Source organism: Saccostrea echinata, unplaced genomic scaffold, assembly GCF_033153115.1.
Source record: "Saccostrea echinata isolate AGI-Se365-2 ecotype Australia unplaced genomic scaffold, CSIRO_AGI_Sech_v1 ptg000022l, whole genome shotgun sequence".
Lineage (NCBI taxonomy): Eukaryota > Metazoa > Mollusca > Bivalvia > Ostreida > Ostreidae > Saccostrea > Saccostrea echinata.
The window spans coordinates 18,129,130-18,141,153 of record NW_026889771.1 but is presented as its reverse complement, the minus strand read 5'-3'; the positions used below and the strand labels follow the sequence as shown (position 1 = coordinate 18,141,153).

Genomic DNA, 12,024 nt, shown 5'->3' with positions numbered 1-12,024 from the left:
TCTTCTGTACACATATTAAAGAATAAGCAATCAAATCTTTATATCCATATTGGCATTTTAAAAATTTTTTTCATTATACATGTACATGTGTATACATTTAATAATTCTACAAATCCAGGGGTTGGGGGGGTTGGGGGGGAAGTGTGACCCCCCCCCCCCCCCCCCCCGAACTGCGCATGTTCTTCTTTTTTTCCTAAGCGAGGGACACAAATTCTCTGAATAAGCTTGTTTTTTATGTTCTAATGTTACAAGTTCTTTATATATTTTATAAATTGAGCTAGAGTATTAAATATAGAAAGAATACCATGTGTGGAATTGAACAAGTGTTATTTTTTCGACTGCATATAAACCGTTTCTAGATCCTGTATTGAAACCCCACTCCCTTTTTTTTTGTTACGAAATCACTAGATCTGCTCTAAAATATATTAACTAGACTTTCCTTAGGAATAATTACATACTAGTTGCTTTGAAGAAAAAATAATTTTCTCAAGTTTACATGTGTCAAAACGAGTAAGATAATTAAAAAAAAAAATCAAGAATGTTTGGAATCTGAATTTGACGCACGCGATGTCATTACGTTTTCAGATAGTAAAGTCAAAGTTGTTTTGAAGCGCCTTACTAAAATGCTTATAAAATACTGAAAAAGTGAGATATTTTAGATATTTATGTATATTTGCATTCAGAAAGAGTCAGGCTATGAAAATTAACCAAAAAGTCAATTTGTGAAATTTTGACCTTAAGGGCCCTTTTCTCATGACGACAGTCAAATGATTTACAATTATTCAAATCTGCTTGTCATATTGCGGAAATTTATTTATTGTTTATTTGTGTGTGTATACTAATAAACTGTAAACAAGAGTATGAAACTTTCAATGTTAGTTATTTAATACGAAGTTGAAGTACCTAATAAAGATATTCACATCATTATAAGCTTAGCATACATGTAGCTAGGCCAAAGTTTTTTTTTCTTTTGGTTTACGATTCCGCCGACCCTAATTTTCACCAATCATGAAAATAAAAATAATGTCTTTTTCCAACATATTTTTCCGGATTTTTCTCAGCTGAACTGGTGGGTTTTAAATTTGAGAATGCATCTTAGTCAAATAAGCGCTTATTAATATATGAGACCTTTACAAACATTTAGGTGACCGTAAATAAACACATGTGCAAACCAAAAATGGCGGTTCTGTCATGTAACAAGATAATTCCTCACTGAAAGCTATGACACACACTTGAAGAACTTTTTCTGCATGGAAAAGTGAATAAAATCTTGGATGCATGATCCTTTTCTCTAATTGCGAGGTCTCAATTGGCTAAATTCATACCATAATATTGGAGAGTGTATGCCCAACCCTGATCGACCTAGCAGACACGGATACACCTATAGATAACAGGGATTTATCAGTGCCTTCTCATGGGCTGAAATTCGGCCCCATTCCCAATTGAAAATGAGTTCAGTTTTCCCCAATTTGGCAGTATTTTTTACCAATTGGTAAACAATACTTTTATTTTTAATTATCTTTGGAAAAAAGTAAAATTGTCAGATTGTCTGTAATTTTCATCTATTTAACTCATTTAGCAAAGCTACAGTCATAACACATGTTTAAAAACACTGTAAAAACATCGCCAACTTTTAATCCGAATTTCCTCCGTTTTTCTATAAATGATGATATTGTGTAATTATGTAGATTTATTAAGTTATTTCCACCTACTCAATTGATCTGCAAGTGAATGGTAAGGACTTTAGGCATTATTTCAAATACAAAAATATATTTTCAATGCATTAATACATATTAAAAGAGGACTTTCAGAAAATGTGTACTTAGTATAATTTGTTGCAGGAGGTTTATAATCTCCAGAAACAGATACTATATAATGACTTAAATTGAAATCTCATACACACATGTACATGTACTACCCTAATCATAAGCTGTATAAATACTTTATACTCTGATTTAAGTCCATTTTAGGCCATCATTAAAAATATCTTTGTTTCCCCTAACCCGACCCTAAAATTTGAAGTTGGGTAGGTAGGTAGGTAAATAATTTTTTTTCTGACAGCAGCTTTGAAAATGCATTCAGAATTTCTGATAAGAACGGGTTTTCATGAAATTGTACTTTATAAAAGTTGAGAAACATTAAAAAAAAATATTTGAATAATCTTCTTAAAAAAAACTTTTCAGTCGGTGGGACTTAATTGGGTCAGTCGCATTAGGGGAAACAAAGGTATTTTTTATTTTGGCCTTACTTTTATTAGTCTATTATTCATTAATTGATCTTGTATGATGAAGATGAATCATATTTAATTGTCGTTTGGTTGCCCAAATTAGAGTTCATTCTGAAATGTTAAATGAATTACCCCTGAATACATGATTTAAGCAACATTTTAAATTTTTTTCCAATTTTATCAAATAGCCGATAATTTTTTCCCAATTCGATCCCCAAAAATGGTGTTTCCCAAAATAGGCTGATAAATCCATGGATAATAGTTAAGCCAATTTGGTGTTGAGAGATACATCTTAGTTGAAGAAACGCTGACTTACTGGTATTTCACTGAATAAATTCAAATGTGTATAAAACATTTGTTAATTTATAGAAGTAAATTCAAAATACAAATCTTTGCAAAATTTGATACTCAATTGAGATCAAAACCCTCTGAATTACTAAGTAAATAATGAGCATTGCCTACTGTGCAGGTACATAACAAAATTTAAAGAAGGACTTGATTGAGAAATTATTTGAACATTAAATTTGACAGCTGCATGATCAAATTATTATAACCTTTATTTCAACGTCAATTACTTTCAATATTGTTAAACAATTAAAATTGTATTTTTCTTCAATCTGAATTTAACTTAAATTTGGATCCTTATTTTTAGTTTGTGGGGATACCGAGGTTTATAACACATCACATATCACTGAAGAGCAAAAAAGAAGTTGAACATCATGAACCAAGCATTGATTGACAAACAAAAATCCAAACTATATGTAAATGAAAATGACATTCAGTCTAAAGTTAGAAATGAATTAAAATTAAATAAAAAGAGTTATGTGATCTAGACAATAAAACTTAAAAGTACTATTGACGTGTATTATTTTTATTAAAATAAACATTGCTGGTATTTTAAGATGAAATTGTTGAATCCTAAATTATTTTTATTTTTATTTTTCGACCACCCAATGCAATTTTTTGAGACAGAAAATCGTTACTAAACCCAAAAAAATAAAAACTTTGGCCCTATGGTAGATATAAATTCTGTTAATGTGAATATCTATAACACAGCTTTTAAATGAAAAGAATCCTGATTATCCGCTTCAAATTATACTGCTTTTCCGCGATTATATTTTTTTGCTTTTCTGCAACTTATTTAAGCACTTACCTCTTCCGTTAGCCAGGTAAAAACTCTTTCTCCCTGCTATCAACCGGCTTCAGTCAATTTTTTTTTATTTTTATTTTTTTTATTTTTTTTTTTTTTTTTTGGTTTTTGGCTTTTAATAAGATTGTTGTCAGTATTCTTTTTGTTTCTATCTCTGCAATCTTCTGCATCGGTTGTAATTGTGGCTTTGCATATTTTCATCAGTAAGACACATCGCCATTATTTAAAATGTTGGCCTTTCTATACGTAAATCCATTGGTTGTAATATATTTGTTACCACGATTTGTTTCGTTATGAACAATTTTCATATCATCTAAAACATCACCGACCAGTGTAAAATGTTATTCATTCAATTTTTATCCCACTGTGGTCCTACCGAGCAGAACTTTATAGGGAGATACATGACAATCCAGATAAATATCGGCAACAGTTTGATGTTAAGTGCTTACAGTGACCAAAAAATCGCGGAAAGGTAGTATCGTAAAAAAGGAGAAAACATACAAATTATAGTAAAATTCAAGCACGGAAAAGCAGTATAGGGTAGTTCACGGAAAAGCAGACAGGTTGAAAAAAAAAATTTGAGGAAAAGCAGGTGGAGCAGGCTCGTGTAGAAAGCTTTTTTTCAATTCTTAAGGGGGGGGGGGTGTCTAAAAAGAAATGTTTTGACAAGCAAACAAAAGGGGCTAAAGACATTATTAATGATGGGCGATATTTAAATAAGCATTATATTTTTACTCTATACTACACGTGTTGGTACACTGTAACATTTTTAGGTACACGACTGTATGCTCCCTTCTGGATCCTACATGCCTATAACATTGGAAATACCAGAGAATAAATACAAAAGAATTCCATATCGTTTTTATCCCCTAAACTGACAAGTAAATTATTTTCGTAAGATTTGAATTATCAAATACCGATTATTAAAATTAATGTGATTTTGGATACATTGCAGACTTCTAGCAGAAGATATTGAATCCGAATATTTCATTTATTACAAAAAGTTCTTTCGGATATATACTCAATATTTGTTAATAAATTTATACTTAAAGGTTTTATTTGTTAAAATGCTGAATATATTTAAAGCGTTTCATGAATTATTGCACCTGGGTGTAAAACTTCACTTGTCTACGGAATTTTTGAGCCACCATCAAATTAAAATCTCCGTAATTAAATGACTAAAATTCAGGTTTAGCGATTCGAGGGAATTTCGACATTTGAATAATTATACAAACAATCTTATAATTTCCACCATAGAGTGCAATTTAACTAAAATAATTACAGTTTGAATTTGGTGACTATCCATTTTATGGACAAAAAAAAAACATGGTTCTTGTACAAAGCATAGTTACCTCAAATGTTTACTCATAATACATTTAATATATATCATTTAAATTTGCGCCTTTGTAAGTAATTAAAATCATCATACCACAGTGTATCTAAAAAGGAAACAATTCATCTTGTAAAAAAACGTTCCACATTTTGAAACAATCCTATCAGGTTTTGCATTTATCGTATCGTGAGGATCGTTTATCAGGTGTATCGTGTTTTACATTTATCGTATTTTGAGTTTATCGTGTTTTGCATTTATCGTGTTTTGTGTTTATCCTATCGTGCATGTATCCGGTCGTATCGTGCGTGTATCCTACCGTATCGTGCATTTATCCTATCGTATTGTGCGTGTATCTTATCGTATCATGTATCCTGTAAAGAATAACGATGCGGATACTGTATTACAGTAGGTTATGATAGTCGTTTCATTCACCCCAAAACTGAAGGAAATCGATTATGGGATTTTGGTTTGTGAGCTCGTAACTTTACGTTGGTGTTCCTCTCACTCATGCACTAGTGCGTCGTTTGCCTATTTTTCGGCATGTTAACCCCCATCCCAATGCTCTCAGGGTTTGTCGACTTTTTCGCAAACTATCACATTCATCCACTTAACTAGTCTCCATAAAGTCCATCTTTTCCGCATCGCACTTCTTTAGGACTATGTGGACGATAGGGTTCAAAATGCCCAAGCTGGTATCAATCAACTTAGGGCTGTCTTGTCGGAAGGGTTGAATAATATCCCTATTAGAAGGATAACCACACTGATGAACTCCTCGCATGAGAGAATCAAGGCTGTGACAGATGCACGAGGGAGACATGTGAGATAATGAGAATTTTCAATTTTCGCTTTTGGGGGGTACCGTCATATGAATTATTGGGAAAATCAAATGAAATTTTGGTTACATGTTTATTAAAAATGAAATTTAATGTTAGATAGGAATACTGAAAAATACGTCTGAAAAAATATAACCCTATTTCACCTAAAAAGTTTACCCTGCATTCTTTTTCCTTTCAGTATATAAAAATTAAAATTGAAACAAGAGGCCCATGGGCCAGAATACTCAATTGAGTAACTTTGGATCTGCAATTCTTCACCAAATTTTCCCCCTTGTAATACTGATTGTGGCCCCCCTACCCACAGGGGTCATGATTTGAAGAACAGAGAATCTTCACTACCTCAGGAAGCTTCCAAATCAGTTTCAGCTTTTCTGGCCGAGTGGTTCTTGAGAAGAAGGTTTTAAATTTTTTTCCCTTTATATTTCAAGTAAAACTTTGATTCCCTATTGTGACCCCACTCTACCCCCAGGGACCATGATTTGAAGAATTTAGAATCTACACTACCCCAGGATGCTTCCAATTAAGTTTCAGCTTTTCTTGCCCAGTAGTTCTTGAGAAGATAAAAAAAAATGTCCCCACCCTATTTTTGTCTTTTCTTGATTATCTCCCCTTGTAAGAAGGCTTGGCCCTTCGTTTTAACAATTTAAACTTCCAATCACCCAAGGATGCTTTCTATCAACTTTGGCTAAAATTGGCCAATAGGTGATTAGAAAAGCTAACTTGAGCTTTCAGCTCAGATGAGCTAAAAAATATATATCATACAATATCAAATTAGTTTTAATTACTTTACAACGAATGTGTTTTGAAAGTAATGGCTAGTCAAAAAGAAATTTTTAATCTGACACACTTGAACTATTAATTGCAGTTAAGAGGATAGATTTCTCTGCCAAATTCCCATGAGAAATGATAAATCACCTGCTTGATCAGAGATTATGCTTTTACCAGAAATCCTTTCACTAAACTCATTATTTAATCAACCTCTAATTTGACATGCAATTTTCTGTTATCAGAATTTTCCATGGCCATGCATTGCTTGATTATTACACCCATGGAGAAGTGAAGTTTTTTCTTATAGACTGCTCTAAAAGACATAATGGGAAAAAATGTGTATGATTGTGATTCAAATTTTTTAATAATGTTACTGCAATACTCTTACATCTGTTGGGATTGGTAAATAAAAAGTTAAAATACATTTAAAAAAAAAAAATCACCTTAATTTAAAGGTCACAGTGACCTTCAAGTAGCAAGTGACACACCTTCTTCCTAGGATGCATTAATTGAACAAGTTTGATGATTCTAGGTCGTAAAATTTTCTAGTTATCAGCCGGACAGGATCTTTCTATATTTAGTCAAAGCATTATTAAATTAAAGCTCACAGTGACCTATTATCAATGTGTGACATACTTCTACCCAATATGTACATGTATCAGCTGACAAACTTTGATAATTCTAGGGCTCATAGAATTAAAGTTATGAGCCGGACACGAAAAATCTGACAGACTTATAGATAGACATAATATAAAATGTCCCATTTTAAGACGGGTGTATAAAAATTAAAGACTTCTTAAATAAAAATTGACACACAAAATCTCATGAAGTGAAAAATATCACCAGTTTTGTGAGAGTTGCCTATCCCATTAGTATATTGATCTCTAAATTTAAAAAAAATGTTTATAATAACTTGCAATTTCATGAGTTGATAAATGAATGTTCCAGTGAGGCTAAAACTTTTTGTTGTCATTGATTGTAAATAAGATTCATTCTGAAAATCTTCCTTTAAATGCAGAAATGGCAAAGAACTTTTTAAAAATATTTCAAATCAAATGACAATGGGGAATTTGTAACTATTTCCTATATATCATTTTTTTAAATTAACTAACATTAGTTATAGACAAGATAATTTTTCAATCTAGTCTATCAAATACATTGTAAACTCACTTCTTTAAAGTCACTGTTCCTGAGACTTTCTCCCAAGCAAATGTACCATTTTCAATCACAACAGCATATTCTGAAATTACAAGACATAACAATGTGCCTGACTATGTATGAATTATGTTGACTTATTAATGTAACATTCATATATAAAATCTGTGCAATACACTTGAAGCCCACTAAGGGCCACGATTTGAAAAACTTGAACCAGAAAACCTGGGGATGCTTCCATATGATATTAGTACAATTATTCATGACTTTGCTGTCCTTCAGAAGATTTATATTAAATATCGTTTTCTATACACACTGTATTTCTGTGTAAAACTTGTATCACCAATTGTGGCCCCACCCTAGTCCAAAGAGGTTATGACTAAACAAACTTAACTGAATTTACAGCCTTCACAAAACAAATGCCTGTTGGCCAATGTGCATGTACTTACTCTACAAAGACCATACCAATTTTTACATGCCCTACTCCAGAATTTTTCTTCTGTGGAATAAAATATATATAGGATCTCCAATGATTTGTAGTTGGATATGATTTTTATCCAACAAGTTGTGTGTTTTTTATCCCTGAGCCTTGGCAAGGGGATAAAAACACACGAGTTGGATAAAAGTCATATCCAACTACAAATCATGGGAGATTCTTTTTATCCCATGTTTAATACTTCGCAACCAATGTTTTACACTGTTTTATATAGGCATCCACTTTATTTTTCTTCATCACGCTAAAGCAAAATCCATTGTGACGTCACAACTAGAACTGTGGGATATGAAAAAAATATCCAATGAGTCATATCCATGGGATAAAGGGGTAAACATGGGATAAAAAAATATATGATCTTTGTCATCAGTGTTAGTAAGGCACTTGGGCAAATCTTTTTTCAAAACTTAAGGAACTGAAAACAAGAGGCCCATGGGCCTAAATGCTCACTCAAATCACTATGGTCCTGCTGTTCTTCATCAGCACATTTTCCCCATCATTAGCGGCAGATCCCCCTATACATGTATGTATTCCTAATATGTAAAATTTGACCACAGGAGCCCAAACTTAACTTCAAAGTAATGATTTGAAGAAACTTAAATAAATTATGACTCATCTGACTTTGCTGTTCTTGAGCAGAAAATTTTAAAAGATTTTTCCTATTTATAACCATGTTAAACAGTATTCCTATGTTAAACCTTGTTCATTGTGGCCCCAATCTACCCACTGGTGTTATGATTAGAACAAACTTGAATCTATTAAAATATTGCCTGGACCCTAGCTAAAGCTATATATAGGGTTGGCAATTGAATAAAGAATTGCCAGTGAGTAAATCACAAGATGTTCAGATTGATTAACTGGCCAATCATATTGATAAATAATTTCTTAACAAAATATATATTTTTTTCAATTAAGGTTCATGTATTTTCATGTATTTTCTATTATAGCTAGGCATTTTCCAGACAATCGGTATATAATTCAAGATCACAATACTCCTGCATAGAGCAAGAATAGTGAAAGATTTTGAGAGCAATTTTCAACATTTGAATGGCCAGCCCAAAGCCCTGATTTAAATATCAACAATCAGCCCATGGGCCGCAACGCTCACCTCAGTAATTCGGTCCTTCTGTTTTTCATCAGCCTATATATTCTTTTGCAAAACTCAGATCACATATTGTGGCCAAACCCTACCAAAAGGGGTCATGATTTTAACAAACTTGAATCTTCAATGACTGCGAATGCTGGTTTCCACATTAATATTACTAATCATAGCTTTGCTATTCTTTAGAAAAAGATTTTCAAACATTTTTCCTATATATAAATGTAAAACTTTAATCAATCTGTCTGGCCCCATCCCCCATCCCTAGATCATTATTTGAATCTACACTACCAGAGGATGTTTCCATACAAATATGACTCAGCAACAGTTTGATATTTCTGAGAAAAAGATTTTTCCTATATATCCCCTTTGTAAAACTATGATTGCCTTTTGTGGCCCTACCCAAACCCCAGGGGTTATAACTTGACAAAATTTGATTCTACACTACCTGAGGATACAGTCACATAAATATGAATAATCATACTTTTTCTGTTCTTTAGAAGAAGAATTTTAAAGATTTATCAAGGTCTTTCATCTTCATGGAAGACCTTATAGTGATTCTACTGTTTCTTATTAAGGTCTTCCTCTTCACGGAAGACCTTATAGTGATTCTATTGTTTCTTATTATTAAGGTCTTTCATCTTCACGGAAGACCTTATAGTGATTCAATTGTTTCTTATTAAGGTCTTCCGTCTTCACGGAAGACCTTATAGTGATTCTATTGTTTCTTATTATTAAGGTCTTCCGTCTTCACGGAAGACCTTATAGTGATTCTATCGTTTCTTCTTCTTATTAAGGTCTTCCATCTTCACAGAAGACTTTATAATGATTCTATTGTTTCCTCTTCCTATTAAAGTCTTCCGTCTTCACGGAAGACCTTATAGAATTCTACTTTTTCTTATTATTAAGGTCCTGTCTTCAGCGGAAGACCTTCTTGTTATTCTTCGGTTTCTTTTCCACTGTTTTTAAGGTCTTCCATTCTCACGAAAGACCTTATAGTGATTCTACTGTTTCTTATTAGGGTCTTCCGTCTTCTGTGGAAGACCTCTATTATTCTATTGTTGATTTTTCACTTTTCTTTTTACTATTATTAAGGTCTTCCATCTTCAGCGGAAGACCTTCTTGTTATTCTTAGGTTTCTTTTCCACTATTTTTAAGGTCTTCTGTCTTCAGCGGAAGACCTTCTTGTTATTCTTAGGTTTCTTTTTCACTTTTATTATTATTATCGTTTTTTTTTTTCTTACTGATTTTGTGCACGCAATTTCTCGAAAACGGCTCGATGGATTTCCATGAAACTTTCAGGACATATGTAGCATCAGTTGAACCTTATGCGATTTTTTCTGTTTTGATGATGTCATTTCCGGTCCGGAGATATTGCCGATTTAATGGTTTTCGAAGGGTCGGGTTGTCCGCAGATTTTCTCATATACGGCTTTAGTTAGAAACATGAAACTTTCAGGTATGGTAGACCTATCTCTGTAGATATGTGGAAGGCATTTCATTTTTATTGGAAGTGCCACGCGTCGGCACTCGCTATGGCCCGGAAAAAGTCCTATTGGGAATTTTAATTTTTCTAACACTTTTTCTGTAATACAGTGCGGACTCGTTATTACGGTGACGGTTTTATAAGATCGAACGCTTATTACGTTGTAAATTCAAAGCACAAAACCATTTCTTAACAAATCTATACAAAATAGAACCGTTTATTATGATGTCTTAAAATGCCGGGACTCAGTATTACGATGTAAAAATTCTGTCCAAAATTTTTTTCACTCCGTGTTTATTCAGTGTTGATCGACGGTAGACACTTAAGGAGACCCTAAATAAACATTGAAACACCTGTGCTCTGACAGAGTGTTACTTTGCAGGGCCGTTAGGTGATTAGTGACGCTTGACTGCACACACCTTGACTGTTCTAGCCAGGTCAGCAGAACTGGAGACATCGTGTCAAAGCCATTGTTAAACAATTAAATTTAAACTGTTTATTTATAAACGTAGTCTCTAGTTTATCTATGTCTGTAAAGTTTATTTTATCTTTTATACTTCGGTTAATAAATAAAATTAATTTATTAAATAAAAGGTTACATTTAATCTTGTGTATGTATGTTAAACACGTATTGTGTAATTTCGTTTGCAATTAAATTGCGGTAATGGACAGCTTGGGTATCAAACATAATTTTGGCCAAATTTGAACTTCACTTACGTTTTAACAGCTTTGATTGTGGCTTGGACTACCTCACAGGTGTCAGCAGAAATACAAATCGATAATTGCTGAACTGCTAATTGAACTCTGTTCAGTAATTTAAAAAATCAAATTTATTTTGACATATAGCTTGTACGTTGTCAAATTCTGTCCTTAAATATGCCAGTCACACTCTTTCATCAGTTGTTCACTGCTGCTCTAAGCTCATTGAACACCCAAAAGCTCACTAAAAATTGTTGTTGTTATGTAGTAAACGACTATAAATTGAATACGAAGACGGCTTGTTGAATTTTTTACGAACGCATTATCTACAGAGTCAGAAACGAAAGTAAAAGTAAGGAAATGGCGGTAGATAAATGAAGATCCGATAGATCGCCGAAGTTTTTATAAGAAATATACGTATTTCTTTTAAAATGAAAGAAATAGAAAAAATATCACCATGAAGATATCTTTCAAGATAAGTTGTTAATAAATTATATATGTATTAGCGTTTTGATTAGGAATTAGAACAGAAGAAGGGAACAAAAGGGCAAAAATACACCTTCCACAAAAATAACAAACTTTCAAAAGGATGTTTTAATGGATTTTATTGGGAACTTTTATTACGTTGCCCTCGGTATTACGATATTTTCCCGTGACAAAATGAACATCGTAATAACGAGACCGCACTGTATCTTTTTACCTGTAAATATTTTGTTAAAACATATAGAACAAAAGTTGTGTAGAATGTTACGATCCTTCAAATGATATCAACAATAAGG

At 32.7% G+C, this 12,024-nt stretch overlaps 1 protein-coding gene across 4 annotated transcripts in view; it reads right to left on the bottom strand.

Moving 5' to 3' along the window:
• LOC133190567 (multidrug resistance-associated protein 1-like) overlaps positions 1-12,024 on the bottom strand; it is a 962,792-nt gene that overhangs the window by 651,493 nt on the left and 299,275 nt on the right. For all 4 annotated transcript variants that reach the window (XM_061326266.1, XM_061326267.1, XM_061326268.1 and 1 more), the window contains one exon: positions 7,485-7,554. In XM_061326266.1, coding sequence (XP_061182250.1) covers positions 7,485-7,554 — 70 coding nt within the window. The remainder of the gene's footprint in view (positions 1-7,484; positions 7,555-12,024) is intronic.